Genomic DNA, 20,548 nt, shown 5'->3' on the forward strand with positions numbered 1-20,548 from the left:
GTACAATTGTTTGTATGTTGAATCACTCCAGTGAATACTGTTAGTGTCATTTTTTTGCATTCTATGCCTTTAGCAATTGAGGGGCCAGTTTGTGGATGAGTTTTTTTTTGTTTTTTGTGGTTTTTTTGCGGTATGCGGGCCTCTCACTGTTGTGGCCTCTCCCGTTGAGGAGCACAGGCTCCGGATGCGCAGGCTCAGCGGCCATGGCTCACGGGCCTAGCTGCTCTGCGGCATGTGGGATCTTCCCGGACTGGGGCACGAACCCGTGTCCCCTGCATCGGCAGGTGGACTCTCAACCACTGCGCCACCAGGGAAGCCCCTGTGGATGAGCTTTTTAAGCTGAGGTTCTCTTAAGACAAGAAGTAGGTTTTCATTTTTGTTCATATGTACCAAAGCTCATTCTCCAGTTTTAATATTTGCCACTCACAAGTTTGCCAGAAGTCCAAAATTTCTCCATCTCAGTCATTTAAAAGCTCTAGTTCTAGAGAGAGAATCATTAGGTAAGGGTGTGGGCATTTTTTTGGATATAGGTCTTAATGCAGTCTCTGCTAGTGTTAGCTGATCTCCATGTTAAAGATCATTTTGCTTTTTAATGCAGGGATTTCCTGTAAGAAATGTCCGGCCTGTACAAAATGCAATGAATCAGGTTGGGATTGTGCTGAACGTACAGCAAGGCCAAACAGTTAGACCAATTACACTAGTCCCAGGTAAGGAAAAATGTCTACCCATTTGGAATAAACCAGCATCCAGAAGACTTGTTTTTGTTGTCTCAAAATATTCAAGGTCATTTAAAAAGTGTATTTAAGGGAAATCTAAAACTACAAAAATCATATTGGTTTAAGCCCCATTTTTAAAAAACTCTAACCTTTGGCCAGGGTGGTGGTTTTATTTTTTAACCTTTTACCACCCTTCATAAGGCAGTAAAACAGGGTTTATATAGTTATTTTTCTGTTTCTGCTGTTTTATTCAGCTATTAAGTTTGTTATCCTGAAGAACTATTATTAATGCAAACTCCCAAATTCTGTATTCCTTATAAGTCTACTCACTTACATGGTGGGATTATAAAATTATTTTGCTTTACTTTTATAGCATAGATTTGGAATATAAATTAAACAAATGGCATATCCTTTGAGGATAAATATTGACAATGGCTAGTTTTTTTTTTTTAAGAAACCAAATTGAAAGATAATTTTTAAAAATCTTGTAATTTTCCCCCAGTTCCATATTTAGTGTCTATAAGTTGACTACAATTCAGGCCAAAAAAGGGTATCTTAATTTAGTTGTAGTAAAGGTATCTCTGCAGCTTGTCTTCCTAAGTTTTTGTTGTTGTTCTCAGAGCCCACAGGGGTTTTTGGCCTTCAGTCTCATGAGCCTATCCTATCTAGTTCTGATATTTCTTAAATGTTTGTCAGTGAAATTGTCTATAGTTGAGCCAGGAGACTCACCTTTGGGACATCCTAGTAGAATGGCATAGTCTGTCTTCTATTTGAGTTTGTATAAGAGAATGAAAGACTCCTTTAGTATTCTGAGAAAGATCACTTTTTTCAGAGCCAGCTCTACCCTTTGGCCTATATATACCCATACTGCTTCCCACTCTAGACCTATTATTCTCTTCCAATAACAGAGGTCAAGCTACTCATGATTGTATTCTTGGAATAGAAAAGGCAGTGTGGTAAGGTGTTCTGGGAGGAGTTGATGGGACTCTTCTTTCACTTTAATGTTTTCAGGGCTGATTACTAAGGCTAACTTGTTTTATCAGTTTGTGATACCTGTTGTCTTAGACATTAGAATCTATGCTTCCCTTGGGAACCTGACAGTCACCAATCAGTTTGGGGAGATAATCTTTTCCTATTCCAGTATTTCCAGTAAAGACATGGGGAATGTATTATAGGTGAGCTCGCTGACCAAGATTTGGTATTTTTGTCTCTCTTTTGAAGCCCCAGGTACCCAGTTTGTTAAGCCGACAGTTGGAGTCCCACAAGTGTTCTCTCAGATGACCCCTGTGAGGCCAGGCTCCACAATGCCTGTGCGGCCCACCACCAACACCTTCACCACCGTCATCCCAGCCACTCTCACCATTCGAAGCACCGTCCCACAGTCCCAGTCCCAGCAGACCAAGTCCACTCCCAGCACTTCTACCACTCCCACTGCCACACAGCCGACCTCATTGGGGCACCTTGCTGTTCAACCTCCAGGCCAGTCCAACCAGACTCAGAATCCCAAACTAGGTGAGGCTTGGGAAGAGGAGATGGCAGAGCTGGGATGGGTGGTGGGTGGAGAACAGATGATTATCACTTGGCCAACAAAGCTCCCTCCTTCCCCTCTCCACCTGCAGTGAGCATTGCCAGCTTTGTCACTGTGAAGCGACCTGGGGTTACAGGTGAAAATAGCAATGAAGTGGCCAAACTGGTGAATACCCTTAACACCATCCCTTCCCTGGGCCAGAGTCCTGGGCCAATGGTGGTATCCAACAACAGCTCTGCGCATGGCTCTCAGAGAACCAGCGGGCCTGAGTCTTCAATGAAAGGTACGATAACCAGAAAGACTCTGGGCAGCCAGTCATTCAAAAACATTAATAAAGTATTTGTTGTATCAGAACTCTATACTATGAAATAGAGAAATAAAATAAGGTATAGTTGCTATAGTGTGTTCTCACAGAAACTTTAATGCAGTAAAGAGGATCGCCACTTGTGAAAAGTGTAACTGAATCAGCCAGAAGGAGTTTTGTGTTAATTGTTCTTTGGAGATTAGTAAAATGGATTGGTTGATCAGAGATCAGTGGGATAATCAAAAGATAGTTCATGGAGGAGGTGGATTTCTGAACAAGATTTTATTTTAGTTTTTAATTTAATTTATTTATTTTTGGCCGCATTGGGTCTTCATTGCTGCACGCGGGCTTTCACTAGCTGCGGCGAGTGGGGGCTATCTTCATTGCGGTACACAGGCTTCTCACTGCAGTGGTGTCTCTTGTTGCGGAGCACGGGCTCTAGGCTCATGGGCTTCAGTAGTTGTGGCTTGCGGGCTCTAGAGCGCAGGCTCAGTAGTTGTGGCGCACAGGCTTAGTTGCTCTGCGGCATGTGGGATCTTCCCAGACCAGGGATCGAACCCATGTCCCCTGCATTGGCAGGCAGATTCTTAACCACTGCACCACCAGGGAAGTCCCTGAACAAGATTTTAAAGTTGATATTTAGTAGAGAGGTTTTCAGATGTAGAAGGATATGAGCATAAGGATTTTCAACGGTCTGGAGCAGGGCTTGACAGACTTTTTCTGTAAAGGACCAGATAGTAAATATTTTAGGTTTTATGTACAATATAGTCTCTGTCACAACTATTTAACTCTGCCATTGTGGTACAAAAGCAGCCACAGACAATATGTAAATAATTGAGCTTGACTCTACTCCACTAAAACTATTTATGGATTCTGAATTTTGAGTTTAATTTTCATGTGTCAGAAGATCATTTCTTTTGCTTTTATTTCAACCCTTTAAAAATACGAAAACCTTTAACAAATGGTGTTGAGAAAACTGGATATCCCCATGCAAAAAAAATGAAGTTGGATCCTTTACCATACACCATATTACAAAAACTAACTCAGTGAATTAAAGACCTAAACAAAAGAACTAAAACCATAAAACTCTTAGAAGAAAGCATAGGGGAAAAGCTTTATGACACTGGGTTTGGCAGTGCTTTCTTGCATATGATACCAAAAGCATAAGCAACAAAAGGAAAAATAAATAAATGGGACTACATCAAAATTTAAAACTTTACGACATCAAAGGGTTAGCGTTAGGGAGAGTGAAAAGGCAACCCACTAAATGGGAGAAAATTTTTTAAGAGTACTTTAAATCATATATCTGATAAGGGCTTAATATCCAGAATATATAAAGAACTTCTACAGCTCAACCAACAACAGAAGAACAAACAATCCAATTAAAAAATGGGCCAAGGAGCTGAATAGAGATTTCTCGAGGTACACAGATGGCCATTAAACACCCAAAAAGATGCTAAACCTCACTCACTAATCATTACGGAAATGCACATCAAAATTACAATAAGATACCGCTTCACACCCATTAGGATAGCTCTTATCCAAAAAAACAGAAAATAATAAGTGTTGGTGAGGATGCAGAGAAATTGGAACCCTCGTACGTTGCGGGTGGGAATGTAAAATGGGGTGATGGTCCCTCAAAAAATGACACATGAAATTACCGTATGTTCCAGCATTCCACTTTGGATTATATACCCAGAAGAATTGAAAACAGGGACCCAAACAGATATTTGTACCCTCATGTTCACAGCAACATTTCACAATAGCCTAAAGGTAGAAGCATCCCAGATGTCCATCAGCTGATGAATGGATAAACAAAATATGGTATATACATACAATGGTATATTGTTCAGCCTTAAAAAGGAAAGAAATTCTGACACATGCTGCAACACTGATTAACGACATTATGTTAAGTGAAATAAGCCAGATACAAGAGGACAAATACTCTATGAATCCACTTATATGAGGTACCTAGAGTAGTCAGACTCACAGAGACAAGAGAGAATGGCGATTGCTAGGGTCTAGGAGGAGGGGGCAATGCGGAATTATTTAATGGGTGTAGAGTTTCAAGTTTTGCAAGATGAAAAGAGTTTTGGAGATTGCACAAAAATGTGAATGTTCTTAACTGAACTGAACACTTAAAAATGGTTAAGAGGAAACTTTATGTTAAGTATCTGTTACCACAATTAAAGAAAATCTTATATAACCACCACCACAACAAAAAATGTAAAAGCTGTTCTTAGTTCATGAGGCAAACAGAAACTGGCAGCTGGCTGGATTTGGTCTACTAGCTGTGATTTGCTGACCCCTGGCCTACAGTTAGAAGAATGGTAGAAGGAATGTGCCTCATAGCAGTTTCTCATGCTCGCTTACCAACCTTAATATCCCCTTCAGGAAGTGTTTAACCTTTTTCCAAAAGGCCAGTAGTCTTTTTCCAGTATCATCTTATTAATCTTATTGATGTTCTCACTTCCAGTGACCTCTTCCATCCCAGTGTTTGACCTCCAGGATGGTGGACGGAAGATATGTCCACGGTGTAATGCTCAATTCCGTGTTACTGAAGCTTTGAGAGGTCACATGTGTGTAAGTGATCACCTGTGATGGAGATTCAGCTTAAATGGCTACCACTCACTGTATACCTCCTGTAGTGTAGTGTTGGGAGCTTGTGAAGCAAGGACTCTGAAATGGCTTGGAAGCTTTTTAAAGGGTTACTCTCTTTTGGCCTGTTTTAGAATGAACTCAGAAATGTGATAGGATATATTTAAAGACCCTCAAATAGGTCAGAACATATGCGACCTTAATTCCTTAGTTCATAGATTTTGAACTGCACAGGAAGACAGGCCAACTTGGCCTCAGTCCATTTTCTATTGTGCCATTGGATGAATCAGGAGCTATTAACCAGTTTCTAATTCTAGTCTTTTCATTTTTTGGTATTAGTCCAGATGCAAAGGTTGAGACTTCTTCCTACCAGGGAGCTCAGAGCCAGGTTATGCTATGAGTGGTTAAAGGATCTAAGACAGGAAGAAGTACAAAGTATGGTGTTTGGAGTGGCATATGGCTGTAAATACACACACACACACACACACACACACACACACACACACACACACACACACACACACACACGAAAAAGAGTGAAACCTGGAAGCATTTTAGAAAACTGCAGGGTGAAAGCTGGTTGAGAATACCTAGAACCAAACACTTACAGAGAAATGTTAGTGAAGTTGAGGAGTTAGCACATCTCAGCCCCCAGGAGAACAAGGATGATCAGATGTCTTCTTTCTTTATAGTACTGTTGCCCAGAAATGGTTGAATACCAGAAGAAAGGAAAGTCTCTGGATTCAGAACCCAGTGTCCCATCAGCAGCAAAGCCCCCATCCCCTGAGAAAACAACTCCTGTTGCTTCCACTCCCTCTTCTACACCTATTCCTGCTCTGTCACCACCTACCAAAGTACCAGAGCCAAATGAGAATGTGGGTGATGGCGTCCAGACCAAGCTCATTATGCTAGTAGATGACTTCTACTATGGACGGGATGGTGGCAAAGTAGCCCAGCTCACAAACTTCCCTAAGGTCGCCACATCTTTCCGATGCCCACATTGTACCAAAAGGCTAAAAAACAACATTCGGTGAGTGTTGAAGAGCCTTGGAGCTCACCTTGGACAAGTGAAGTCTGAAAGCTTCTTACATGTTTAAGTCTTTCTGATTGGAGAATGGCCCTAATTATTATCCTTTCTTGCTAAGGATTATCATTAAATCAATAACTAGTACTATAGAAGGAGATATTGTGGTAATAAATAAAACATAACTTTGGGTAGAGTGAGACCAGTGCATCTCCTTCCCCAGAAAAGTTTCGAGATCTCTCTTAATTTCTGGGCTCAGAAGATGTCCCAAAAAGAGGAAGTTGGGTGGGAGGGTGGAGGGGGAAACATGTAATGTCTGTTCTGTGATTTCGCTGGTACATTTTTCCAAGGCTTCTGATTTTTTATGTTGTCTGTACTTTTCCTTTGTGCCGTGCTACAGATTTATGAACCATATGAAACATCATGTAGAACTTGATCAGCAGAACGGTGAGGTGGATGGTCATACTATCTGCCAGCACTGTTATCGTCAGTTTTCCACTCCCTTCCAGCTCCAGTGCCACTTGGAAAATGTTCATAGTCCCTATGAATCAACTAGTAAGTTTGGAAATTCTTAAATTCTAGGGGTATACTTCATTTTTCATTCAGTGAATGGCACTGGTGGGAGCCCATTATGTGTATTTATATGTGGATAACAGTGTCGAGGAAGTTCTTTGCATATTCGTAGTCAGTTTCTTACTTCACTTACCCTATTATCTTACAAGCCTGACTTCTATTCTGTTCAAGCATGAGTCGAGTTCAGTGCTTGATTCTAAATTAAGGGGCTTTCTTTCAGGACCACTGTAGAGAGGTATATGTAAAGAGTTTATTACCTAGATCCTTTATAGAAGAAGCAGGCATCTGTATTTGGGTCTCCATTTTAGTTAGTACCCTCATAGGTTTTATGAAGGATAAAAGATAATGTTATAGAATACTTTACCATTAAGACAGTGCTTTCATGAGATATAAGATGAGTTGGAGTGTTAGCTACACTGTACATCTTACAGATGAGAAACACAGGCTGAATACAAGCCCAGAAACATTTAGTCATTTGCTTTAGAGCAAACACTTCTAATAAGGTGAAATTGTGAGGATTTGAGTCCAGTCTTCTAGAATATTTCTTTTGTCCTTTAAGGGATTTCTAGTTTGTTTTTTTTTTTTTTTTTTTTTGGATTTCTAGTTTTGTTGAAGAGACAAAAATTATTTAACTACAGGAAAATGTGAGAACAAGACAATATATTTGCTGTAAACATATGCATTGTATGATACCAGTGATAGGTGAAATAGTTCAGAGAAGGGAAAAGATCCTTGTGGATTTCACAGAAAGTAATGCGTAAACTTTTAGGGTCTTTAAATACAAGAAGGATTTAGATGGATGGAAAGTAGTAAGAAAAGATTTTAGGTGATAGGAAACACATAAAGACAGAAATTTTTGCTGCAAATTAAAAATCTTGACTAAAGATGGATTAAATGTTAAGGACATCTATTATTATATGATTTAACTGAAAAGACTCAAGGTGGAGTAAGCTTCAAGCCCAGAATGCGAGTCTTCTACTTTTCAACAGTTCTCTTGTCTCTGGCTCATAGCAGGATGGTTGCGTTAGTCTCAGGAATACAGGTGGATGTAAAATTTTGCAGATGAAGAAGAGACCGTATCTTCCTGTGTCTTTTCTAAGTCTGTTTCTTACAAGACAGAATTGTTTTCCCTTTATATCTCTTAGCCTTGGCCATATTGTCAAGGGAAATGGGATTGCCATGAGTGGCTCAGACTAGTGCTGGTCCACAGAAATATAATGAGTTACATATGTAATTTTAAATTTTTAGTAGTCATTTGAAATAAAGATGTTTTAAAGGCGAAAGTAATTTTAATATTGTATTTTATTTAACTCAAAATAGCCAAAATAAAATCATCTCGGCATGTAATCAGAACTTTAAAATTAATGAAATATTTACCATTCTTTTTTTTTCTTTTCTTTTTAAATCTGGTGTGTATTATTACACCACAGCAAATCTCAGTTTGGGCTCACCACATTTCATGTCTTCACTAGCCACATGTTACTGGTGGTTACCATATTAGACCGTGGAACTTTGGGCTAATCATTTGTGAGTAGAGTAGATACTGGAATCAAACATCAGAACACTACAGTATAGTGGCAGAGTAGCCAACTTGGTCTAGGTTAGGACCCAAAATTCTTCACTGTCAGTCATGGGAAGCCCAAATAACTCATCTGAATCCCCAGTGAAAACATCTACTTTTATACAGAATCTGGTGGGGTGTGTTTTTGTTATTCCACTTATATATGTACTGTACATAAAAAGATAAATTTTTCCTAATGGGAAACAGTGCAGCACCTCATCAGTCTTTTTCTCTTGGCTTACCACTCTTTTATCCTTGACTATTAATTTTTGAGTATCTTATGACTTAAAATTTACACTGATGAAAAACCTGAGAAATTGTTGATCCAAACAGGTAAATACCGTTTCTGTACTTTAGTATATATCAATCTTATTTTTGGATTCTTTTGTAATTCCCCCTTTTTTTTTTTAAATAACCCTTTTTTTTGCATCCATGGCAGATCCTTCATTGAAAGTAGCTTATTTTTTTTGTGTTAATATTTTGAGACCAATTGTTTTCTTTTTAGTTTTGAAAATTTCTTTTCCTTTTATTTTCTGAAGTGTTTTTAAACTAAATTATAGACATAATGATATTTCACTCTTAAATACTTCATTATGTATCTCTGAAAAGTAAGGACATTTTAAAATACATAGCCATAGTATGTTTGTCAAGACATAACAGAATTCATCGTAAATGTTTAATATTATGTGTCTTCATTTTCAAGTTTCCTGAATTGTCTCCAAAACATCAATGGATTATTATATTTAATTATGGTAAAAGTATAATTTTTAATAGCATTATGTTTTTCTTCACACTTGTTTAAAGACACTAGACTAAGGAAGAGGTAGGGTTGAGGGAAGGATGCTTCAGGGTGATTAATTGTGTTCAGGTGTCAGGAGGGTTCTATGGAAAAAGACTGAAGAAAGGGAGAACCACTTGCTTGATAAAGTCATGGGATACGTGGAATGATGAGATCGGATGAGCCTTAGAAAAGGCATAAGGAATCTGTCCTTCCAAATTTGGAAAACAGGAAGCAAAAGCTGTAGTAGTTCATGCCTGTTTTCTCAAGGCAGGAGACTATGGTAGGTGTTAGGGAGATGAGAGTGATAGTGCTGGGAGGGACAGTGTTAGGTTGCCACTTTGGAAAATCAGTTAATTCTTCCTCTTAAATCTTTTTTGACATCAACTCCAATAGGTGTGAAAGGTTACTAGAGATCTCTTAAATCCACTGATGCCTTTGGTTCCTTTCTCACTGATTTTCTTTGTATGAGATAATATATATAAATCTTAGCATGGTGTTTATGCATTAAAAATTGCTTAATAAATGTTGTTATAGTTGATGTGTGAGACCTATAAGAATAGAGCGGATGTATAGGTTGTAGGAAAAGCCTTTGAGGGTAAAAGAGATCGCCCAGGGAAAACATAGAGAATAAGAAAAGCCTGGACAGAAGGTTGGGAAACACCAATGCTTAAAAGTGTTCTAGAAAAGAAAAAAAGATTAACAAATTGAATTGAGAAGTAAGGGGGAAGAAAACAGGAGAAAATATTGTCATGCCACTAGTTACTGTTTCCCAAACATGACATGCAATACCATGCCTTTGCTCATGTTCTTCTCTCATCTCCTCTGTCTGACAAACCACTCTTTCAAGGTTCAGCTCGTATATCAGCTTTTCCTCATTCTAGGCAGAATTTTTAATTTCTTTATCTTGTTCTTGTTCTTTATCTTATCTTGTATCTAATGTACCTCTAGGAAGTGGTCCTAAATGGGTTGCAGACACCTTTGAGAATAAACACAAAACTTCCCAGAAAAATACACATTTTACTCTTTTGCAGATAATTTCAGGGGCTACCTGGGTTCCCTGAGACGTCTTCCCTGGACCCCAGATTCAGACCCCTGGTTTTGTTTTTTATTTCAGCTTCACTCATTTGGGGGTATGGGGCAGGGGTTGGACATTGTCCAATAAATAAGCGCTTAGAGCTTCAAATTTACAATTTTCATGTTTGCAAAAACTTGAAAATAATTTCAGTAATGGTAATAAAAATGCAAATAACTATCATTATTTTGCCTGTATAATTCAAAATATGTAACAAAACTTTTGCCAAAAATTTAGAACTGCAGCCTTATAAAAGCTTGATAAAATGGCTAATTTTAAAGTTTAATTATCTCAAATTAGTTAATACTGAAATAACACAGTAACTCATAAGTCAAGAAGTTCTGTTCATATTGTCAGTCTTTTAAGGACAAATCCTTCTTTGTCCTCATTTAGTAAACGTTCAATAAATGTTGAATTATTCATAGGAGATAATCATTGTCTATCCTTGAGCAGAGGGATGAAGTAATGTAGTATTTTAAAAGAATTCATTTGGCAATGGTATATAAAGAATAGATACTGTATTGGAGAGATAAGGAGGTATTAGAAGCCAGCTGATCAGCAGTAGGAAATCATATGGGCTTCTACCAAGTTTCTGCCTGTGAGAATGCAGAAGTGACAATTCCTTGATGCATTTTGAAATAATGGTGACAAACACGGGTTTGGAGTCAGATAATGCCTAGGTTTTGAGTTCAGGAGGAGGTGGGATGTGAGAAGGGAAATGATGGGAAGCAGGAGGATGCTGAATTAAGTTAGAGTAGATGGTAGAATATTATGTTTCGTAAAGAGTTCAAAATCTAGAATGGAACTTTGGTAAAGAAGTCTGAGCTAGAGACAGAAGGATAGTTTTAATCAGCAGCACAAATGTTGAGACAGAACCATTTTAAAGAAAGACTAGAAGAGACTTCATAATTTACTGACTATTGAACATGAAGATATAGGAGTCAGAGAAAAAGATTATGAGTCAGCAGGACTTTGGTCTTATTTTCAGGTGGATTTATTGATTATTTTTCTTCTTACAGCCAAGTGCAAGATCTGTGAGTGGGCGTTTGAGAGTGAGCCACTGTTTCTCCAGCATATGAAGGATACTCATAAGCCTGGAGAGATGCCTTATGTTTGCCAGGTATTGCCTTTTTCTCCAGGGAGATTTAGCCATTTTGCTCTCAGGCTAAATACAAAGAATCCACTAATGAACATTGCCCAGTACCTACTGCACACACTCAGTTTTAGGAACACTGAGGAAATACAGAAGAAACAGTGAACACGGGTTCTATTTTCAGGGTTTCCCATGCAGGAGAAAAACATAAAGGAATATCTGCATGTACCCAGCCGAGGAACCCAGTCTGGGAACATATATATACCTGTACTAAGGGAGTGTCTGTCTCCTGAATGTGCCCGTTGGAGATAGAAAAAAAACTCTACTCCTCTTTGTCAGAATATGGACTGTTCTCAGACTTTACTGTCTTTCCCATTTTTATCTTATTTCACGGCTGAATTTATCACCAACATAGCCCTGCAATAAACGTCAGAAAAATAATCTGATTTCTATACATTTAGGAAAAATTTTTTTTCATATCTTAACATTTTTGTTGCTACCTCTTTTTTAAGGCCTCAGTTGTCCACTTCACTCTTAGCTTATTTTCCTTCTTATGTGACTCAGGTGTGTCAGTATCGCTCCTCACTCTACTCTGAGGTAGATGTCCATTTTCGGATGATCCATGAGGATACTCGGCACCTGCTCTGCCCTTATTGCTTGAAGGTCTTCAAAAATGGCAATGCATTCCAACAGCATTACATGAGGCACCAGGTACCAGGCACCAAGCAATTTCCGTGTTCTTATTTTTTAATTATGGATACAGGGGCCAGGACTGAGCTAAGCAAATAATTTTGGTAGAGAAGATACCATGTGTTTGAAAAATTTATTGAATTCCAGTGATGTGTGCCAGGCACTGGGCTAGATGCTAGAGATTTAGTGGTTAAACAGGACAATTAAACAGTACAATAAAGCAAGAAGAATGTTGTGTTAGGGGAAATACAAGATGTAAAAAAGAATGTACCTATTCTGGGAGCCTAGTAAGGCTTTTAGGAAAGGGGGTGTTCAAGACCTGAAGGATGAGTAAGGATGAGCCAGATGAAGTGGGATAGAAGGACAGAATGCTCTCAAAGACAGGGAAATTCAAGGAATTGAAGTTCAGTGTGGTTGGCGTGTGTAGGGTACAGGAGGAGGTTGGAAGTTAGGGAACAGATCATGGAGAATCTTGTAAGCCATATAAAAGGAATTTCAACTTTTATTATAATAAGTTTTTGGGAAGCCATTAAAGAGATTTTTAGTCCTGGAGTGATGTGTTCAAATTTGCTTTTAGTTATGATTGCACTGGCTGCTCTAAGGAGAATGAATTGAAGGAGGTTGAGACTAGAGTTAGGGAGACAAGCCAGAGGCTTTTTCAGTAGTTGAGATGAGAGATGATAGTGGCTACGGGCTTTTGAAATGAGGACAAAGAGGATAGAGTTGAGAGATATTGAGAAGATAAGTGATATCTATGATTTAGAAATGGATTTAGGTGAAGGTAGTGAGAGAGTAGTTAAGGATAGTGCCCAGGATTCTGTCTTCGGTAATTGGATGAATGTTGGGACTGTTTATTGAGATAGGAACACTGGAGAAAGTAATTTTTGAGGGGAGGATTATAAGTTTGGATATTCTTTTTTATTACTATTATTTTTTAAATTTTTGGCCATGCCATGTGGCACACGGGATCTTATTCGTTCCTGACCAGGGATCAGACCCACACTCCCTGCAATGGAAGCATGGAGTCTTAACCACTGGACCACCAGGGAAGTCCCAAGTTTGGATATTCTTGACTTAGCAGTATCTATGGACATCAAGTATAACTGACTATTAAATAGGTAGTTGGAGATACAGGTCTGAGGCCTGGGAGAAAAACCTGGATTGTGAAAGGTACTTAGGAATCATCATTATATAAATAAGTGGATTTTAAACTTGTAAGTGCTATGCTGCACCCCCATCCCCCACCCCCCAAATTGAGAATAAGGTGAAGGCTTAGGACCATTGAAGTCTCTATCCACAAGGCCAGGACCATAGTCCTGGAAGGAAAACAAGAAGAGTCTTGGTGTCAAGGAAGCTGAGGGGACAAAAGTATTTTGAAGAAAAGAGTGTGGTCAAGTGTTGCAGGAAGGTATCAACAAGGTAGAAACTTTAGAGGCCAGCATTTAATTTAGCCGTTTTGTTTGTTAGCAAGGTGGAAGTCAAATTTCAGTGGGACAGATGATGAGAGGTAAGGGAATGGAGACAACTTATTTAAAGAAATTTGTTTATGAAAAAAATAAATTAATTAAAAAATAAATTTGTTAGGGCTTCCCCTGTGGCACAGTGGTTGAGAATCCACCTGCCAATGCAGGGGACACGGGTTTGAGCCGTGGTCCGGGAAGATCCCACATGCCGTGGAGCAACTAAGCCCATGAGCCACAACTACTGAGCTCGAGTGCTGTAACTACTGAAGCCGCCCGCATGCCTAGAGCCCGTGCTCCACAATAAGAGAAGCCACCACAATGAGAAGCCTGCGCACCACAACGAAGAGTAGCCCCCGCTCGCCACAATTAGAGAAAGCCCGTGCACAGCAATGAAGACCCAACACAGCCAAAAAAATAAATAAATAAAATAAAAAATAAAAATAAGTAAATTTGTTTATGAAGGGGAGGACCAAGGGTGGTAGATCCAGAAAAAGAGGTAGCAAGGGAGAATTTGTTGTTGCTTTTGTGTTTTGTTTTTAAGATGGAATAGGTATGCCTTTGTTTTAAAATACTGCAGGAAAAGAGCCACTGGAGGAGAAGAGTGAAGGTACATAGGGAACAGAAGAGAGAACAAGATGGGTGGGTGTACCTGTGCATAACATCCACATGTGTGCACACGTGCCCTCACTCTTACTTGTAAGCAGGCACTTCTTAGGCTCACAGTAGTGACTGCTGATAATCCACCACTAATGCATTTCCATATAGTAGCGTGGAAATTATCACCTGTGACTCAGCTGAGGTTACAGAGAGAGCCTTGCTATCCTAGGGAAGAAAATCATAGACATGTCGTATTTCAATACTGGGCAGATTGAATCCTCAAAATGGCCTTGGAGGGAGGCATATCTGTATGCATTGATGTGTTAAGAGGAAAAAAACAGCACTGTGTAGAAAGGACTATCATTTTTGTTAAAGAAAGAGAAAGGAAAACAGGTGGTGATTGGAGATGTATGTGTTTGCTATATGGTTATATGCATAGACTATCTGTGAAAGAATACCCAAGAAACTTGGTAACAAGTTGTTTCTATGGAGAGGGACTGAGGGTTGGAGTTGAAGGCAAGCTTACCACATGAAGGAGTACAGAATAAAAGTATGATTTTTTTTTTTACCACGTACATATTTATTGTATTTTTTAAAAAATAAGAATATCCAGAAGTAGTAGCACTGTCCATCCACACTGTAAAGATAAAGTAGTAGGGGCAAGTGAAGCGTAAGCCACTCAGCTAAATTGTTAAAGCAAGTCAGCGGGAGGTGGTTTGAGGACCTAGTTATTCTGACTTTGAGTCTACCTTTCTCTGGGAGCATGGGAGGTGATGATTCTCACCACCCAATAATAGGTTTGTAACTTTACTTCAAAATAAATAAAGTTATATAAAAAGATAAAAAAATACTAGGTTTGGTGTTAGGTTGTGTATTTCTCTTTTTTCCTCTGTTAAATTACCAACAGAAGGGTGGGAAGAATACGATTGGCAATGATGTACCTTCTCCTCAGGGAAGAAAATTCATTGGGAACCTTTAAAGGATTCTGTCTCTTTTTATTCCCCCTTCAGAAGAGGAATGTTTATCATTGCAACAAATGCCGGCTGCAGTTTCTCTTTGCCAAGGACAAAATTGAACACAAGCTTCAGCACCATAAAACCTTCCGTAAACCCAAGCAGCTGGAAGGTTTGAAACCAGGCACCAAGGTAAAGGGTTTGTTGACATTCCCTTTACAGATCCAAGAAGGGGAGGAATAGAGATTTTCCGTGTTCTGAGGTTTAACGTGGGTAGTGTCTAATTATCCCTTCCCTTGACTCACAGGTGACAATCCGGGCTTCCCGAGGGCAACCACGCACTGTTCCTGTACCCTCCAGTGATGTCCCTCCCAGCACCTTGCAGGAGGCAGCACCACTGGCCTCCTCAGCGGACCCTCTGCCCGTCTTCCTTTATCCCCCTGTCCAGCGCAACGTCCAGAAGAGAGCTGTTAGGAAAATGTCAGTGCCTTCTTCTGGAGGCTGGGGGCCGGGTGGGCACAGTTATTCCTGATAGCTAGTGTAATCTGGTAGCCTTTTAGGTAGTATCTGTTGTCTAAATCGCCTACAATTTAGGAACCCCTGAGGCAGTAATAAGAATTTTCCTTGTTTCTTGACAGGAGTGTCATGGGCCGGCAGACATGTCTGGAGTGCAGCTTTGAGATCCCAGATTTCCCTAACCATTTCCCTACTTATGTTCACTGCTCTCTATGTCGCTATAGTACCTGCTGTTCTCGAGCTTATGCCAACCACATGATCAAGTAAGTCAGGATTAAAGCAATGTTCCTATCTGGGATTTCAGGTTCTCCAGAACTCAGTGCATTCCCTCCCCTGCTTCTGGGGTTTCCTTCTTCAACTTTTAGAGCTGTTTGCCCACCTGTCCTAGCAGGTAAGAGGCCAGACCCGGCTTCATTTGGCTTTGATGGTCTGTGCTCTGATTTTGTAGGACCTTGCTACCCAAAACGTGGTCCAAGGACCAGCAGCACTCATTTGGAGCGTCTTAGAAATGTAGCATCTGACCCTGGTCACCACCACGCCACCCCCAACCAGAATGTCCCTTTTAATAGATTTCCCCCCACCCCCATGATTCGTTTGCATATTGAAAGGAAATATTAATGTGATAGGAAAACAGGCTTGGGTTGAGTTTAGGATTGAGTGAAGAGGCATATCTTTTGTTGGGGCATTGTCAGTCGCTGGTGATCTCTAGTTTAGCAAGCAGAACCACGTAACTCATACCACTTTTTGTTTGTCTTCCTCAGCAATCATGTTCCACGGAAGAGCCCCAAGTATTTGGCTTTGTTTAAAAATTCTGTGAGGTAACAAAAAACTTATTGATGGTCTGTTAATTTATCAAGTTTTTACATTAAATCCCTTTTAATATTTTGGGGGGTGGATATATGAATTAATTTGACAGAGAGGAGAAAGGAGGGACACTCTTTTTCTTTATTAAGCCTCAAAGCTTAACTCTCTCTAGTGTCTCTGCTACATTTGTCTTATATACTCTTGACTCTCTTTCTTAGTGGAATCAAGCTGGCCTGCACTTCATGTACCTTTGTTACTTCTGTTGGAGATGCCATGGCTAAGCATTTGGTATTCAACCCCTCTCACAGATCCAGTAGCATCCTGCCACGGGGTAAGTAGGAGAGATGGGGATTAGGGAAAAAAGCTAAGGATACAGGTCATACCATGAGTCTGGTGCATCTCTACCTGGCCTGACCCATTCACTGTTTAGATACACTTCACCAAATTGGAAGCATTCTAACCTGAAATTTATATAAGACTGGGAAGACAGTAGGTTTGCTTTTTTGATTGAAATCTAAAGAACTCTTTGGAGGGTTTGTTTCTTCACTGAGCTAACACTTTTTTATTGTCTTTATTTCCCATAGGACTCACTTGGATATCTCACTCAAGGTAACAGAAACTCACTTGATGGTTTAATTTCTATTTTATAGTATGTTTGGTCTTTATTATTACTACTACTACTATTATTATTTCATTTTTCTAGTTTAACTGAGCTTTTTCCTCCTCTCGTTGCTAACCTTTTAGGCATGGCCAGACTCGTGACCGAGTGCACGACCGGAACTTGAAGAATTTGTACCCTCCTCCTTCCTTCCCCTCTATTAAAGCTGCCACTGTGAAATCTGCGGGGGCCACCCCAGCTGAGCCTGAAGAGCTACCAGCTCCCATGGCCCAGGCACTCCCGTCACCAGCCTCAACTGCAACCCCACCACCAACCCCCACTCATCCCCAGCCTTTAGCCCTTCCACCCTTGGCTACGGAGGGGGCGGAATGTCTGAATGTCGATGACCAGGATGAAGGGAGCCCAGTCACCCAGGAGCCTGAGCCAGCATCAGGGGGTGGTAGTAGCAGTGTGATTGGCAAGAAGGAGCAGCTTTCTGTGAAGAAGCTTCGAGTGGTACTGTTTGCCCTGTGCTGCAATACGGAACAGGCAGCTGAACACTTCCGAAACCCCCAACGACGCATCCGGCGTTGGCTTCGGCGCTTCCAGGCCTCACAGGGGGAGAATCTGGAGGGCAAATATCTGAGCTTAGAGGCAGAAGAGAAACTGGCTGAGTGGGTGCTGACCCAACGTGAGCAACAACTACCTGTAAATGAGGAGACCTTGTTCCAGAAGGCCACCAAAATAGGACGTTCTTTGGAGGGGGGGTTTAAGATCTCTTATGAGTGGGCTGTGCGTTTCATGCTACGTCACCACCTGACTCCCCACGCTCGGCGAGCTGTGGCCCACACTCTACCTAAGGATGTGGCAGAGAATGCAGGACTCTTCATTGAATTTGTACAACGGCAGATTCACAACCAGGACTTACCCTTGTCTATGATTGTGGCTATTGATGAGATCTCCTTGTTCCTGGATACGGAGGTACTGAGCAGTGACGACCGAAAGGAAAATGCCCTGCAGACAGTGGGCACAGGGGAGCCTTGGTGTGATGTGGTGCTGGCCATTCTGGCAGATGGCACTGTCCTCCCTACCCTGGTTTTCTACCGAGGACAGATGGATCAGCCTGCTAATGTGCCAGACTCTATCTTGCTAGAGGCGAAGGAGAGTGGCTACAGTGACGATGAGATCATGGAGCTGTGGTCAACCCGAGTGTGGCAGAAGCACACAGCTTGCCAGCACAGCAAAGGCATGCTTGTGATGGACTGTCATCGCACTCACCTGTCAGAAGAGGTGCTGGCCATGCTTAGTGCCTCTAGCACTTTGCCTGCAGTTGTCCCAGCAGGCTGTAGCTCCAAAATCCAGCCATTAGATGTATGCATCAAACGAACTGTCAAGAACTTCCTGCACAAAAAGTGGAAGGAGCAGGCTCGGGAAATGGCAGATAGTGCGTGTGATTCTGATGTCCTGCTTCAGCTGCTTCTGGTCTGGCTGGCTGAGGTGCTTGGTGTCATTGGGGACTGTCCAGAGCTAGTTCAGCGGTCCTTCCTTGTGGCCAGCGTTCTGCCTGGCCCTGATGGCAACATTAACTCACCTACAAGAAATGCTGACATGCAGGAGGAGCTAATTGCCTCCCTAGAGGAGCAACTGAAGCTGAGTGGGGAACAGTCTGAGGAGGCCTCAGCTTCCACTCCCCGACCCAGGTCATCTCCTGAAGAGACAGTTGAGCCTGAAAGCCTTCACCAGCTCTTTGAGGGTGAAAGTGAGACCGAGTCCTTCTATGGCTTTGAAGAAGCTGACCTAGATCTGATGGAGATTTAAGTGTTGGGGTCATGAGGGGGTGTGGATTGGGGGTGGGAAAGTGTTAGGGAGGGTAGAGGTAAAGGGGGGTATACCAGGTGGGGGTATTTGGGTTATATTTTTTAATTTTATGCCACCACTCCCCCCTGATGTTGACTTATACATCCTTGTGGATTTGTGGATTATTAGGAAAACCGATAGTGATCACGTCTGAGCCGATGAGCTGGTCCTGGCCCTGTTGGTCATTCACTTCTGCTAAAAACAGGTTTTTGTGACTTTTTTTTAAATTTAAATCACTGTGCTTGGTATTTTTCTGACAAAATCAAGAAAAAGGAAAAAAAAAATCTTTCGTGGGCGAATGTTAAATCTTTTGTTTCCCCTTTTACCTCAACTGTATCATAGTACATCTGGGTTTTGTTTGTTTTACTGTGTGGCCAGTGTCTTTGGGCATGATGCTATCCAACCATTGTCAATGTGAGAACATTTCTGAAGATGGGAAAGACAAAAATTGTAGCTCACAAACTGGTTTATTATATATATATATGGATAAAAAAGTTTTTTCATTGTGGTCTTAACACTTTTATATAAAAATGAAAATGGAAAAAAAATCCCACTGAACTCTCTCTTCCTTCTCCTTTCTTTCCTTCCCTCTCCAGAGATGTTGGTTTCTACAGCAACTCTAAATATAAAATTGTGGCTTTAAAAATGCATGAAACCACCTTTAATCGTCCAGAATGATGAGTAGATTTTTTCCCTCACCACCCTCCCTCCGACAAAAACATAACAAAACCAATATTCTTTGCACCTGTGATCCTTGGCCCCCTTCCCCATTCTCACACCGTCACTCTGGACAAAGGATCATACATGGGTCATTAGCAAGCAAGAGGTACTGAGGTGATCACACAGAACCTTAGGGTGGAAGCCATTCCCAGTGTATGGGTCTTCATCCTGCAATCCATGGGGGCAGTCCCTGCTTTGTTGAACTTCCTCCTGTTAAGTGGACAGCATACCTGTTCAAGGGATCACATGTCCGCCAGCCAGCAGCTAATTGTGCAAGAAGTTGTATTGAACTTTAAAAAGACCACTTGTTGAAATTCTGCTTACCCTGTGGCTTTCCCCTATTTCTCTTAATGCTTAGAGAAGAATCTGACATGAAGAAGAAACACATAGGGGTGTGCACAAAGAAAAAGACATGAATCTTTATTTTTCACTGCCAGCTTCAAGGAAAGAAAATTTTTTCTACAATTTGCATGAGGGATTTTTTTTTTTAATTGTATGTACTCAATGGCTATAAACTGAAACGTACTGTAACACACAGAGAAAAGGAGCAAAAATCCAGGTCCACCTTTCCCACAACTATACTATACTTCTGTCCATCCTGAGGCTTTCTGCAACGTTTCCCTCCTGTGAGCCAAGGAGGCAACCTGCACAGGCTTGTAAATGGTTCATCTTTAAAATGTACATAAGTGGAACATTTAAAAAAAATGAGGGGAAATGGATTTATAAACAATGTGGTTTTTTTCTAGGTTACCCTATTTGAGCAGGCTTTCACAGACTGGGAGATGCTCAAGATGTGATGGGCCTGGTGGTACAGGTGTGACATTTGTTACCACCTGTTTCTCCTCATCCGTTTTTTTTTTTGTGTTTTTTAACTCCCAGCACACTATAATATAGTGAACTGGAGTATTCCCCTCCATAAACAGCTTGGCCAGCTTTGTGAACCCATGGCATCTGAAAACTGAACTGAGGATCCACCTGGGCTTCTCTTCCCGAGCTTTTTGCCTGATGCCATTTTGACAGAATATGGACTTTTGAGTCAAAACTTTGCCTTTCAGAAAGTTCAAGAACTATGGTCAACGCTATCTGCAGTGACTTAATCC

General features: G+C 40.8%; 1 protein-coding gene across 2 annotated transcripts in view; it reads left to right on the plus strand.

The window, feature by feature from the left end:
• POGZ (pogo transposable element derived with ZNF domain) overlaps positions 1-18,689 on the plus strand; it is a gene marked incomplete at its 3' end in the record, with an annotated part of 45,845 nt that extends 27,156 nt beyond the window's left edge. For both annotated transcript variants that reach the window (XM_082832368.1, XM_082832369.1), the window contains 15 exons: positions 599-707; positions 1,938-2,228; positions 2,309-2,527; positions 5,025-5,131; positions 5,839-6,176; positions 6,571-6,725; positions 11,177-11,277; positions 11,815-11,961; positions 15,011-15,145; positions 15,261-15,433; positions 15,592-15,732; positions 16,231-16,287; positions 16,492-16,604; positions 16,858-16,882; positions 17,018-18,689. In XM_082832368.1, coding sequence (XP_082688494.1) covers positions 599-707; positions 1,938-2,228; positions 2,309-2,527; positions 5,025-5,131; positions 5,839-6,176; positions 6,571-6,725; positions 11,177-11,277; positions 11,815-11,961; positions 15,011-15,145; positions 15,261-15,433; positions 15,592-15,732; positions 16,231-16,287; positions 16,492-16,604; positions 16,858-16,882; positions 17,018-18,689 — 3,783 coding nt within the window. The remainder of the gene's footprint in view (positions 1-598; positions 708-1,937; positions 2,229-2,308; positions 2,528-5,024; positions 5,132-5,838; positions 6,177-6,570; positions 6,726-11,176; positions 11,278-11,814; positions 11,962-15,010; positions 15,146-15,260; positions 15,434-15,591; positions 15,733-16,230; positions 16,288-16,491; positions 16,605-16,857; positions 16,883-17,017) is intronic.
• Between the last annotated feature and the right edge of the window lie 1,859 nt (positions 18,690-20,548).

This window comes from Leucopleurus acutus (assembly GCF_964270905.1).
Source record: "Leucopleurus acutus genome assembly, chromosome: 2".
Lineage (NCBI taxonomy): Eukaryota > Metazoa > Chordata > Mammalia > Artiodactyla > Delphinidae > Leucopleurus > Leucopleurus acutus.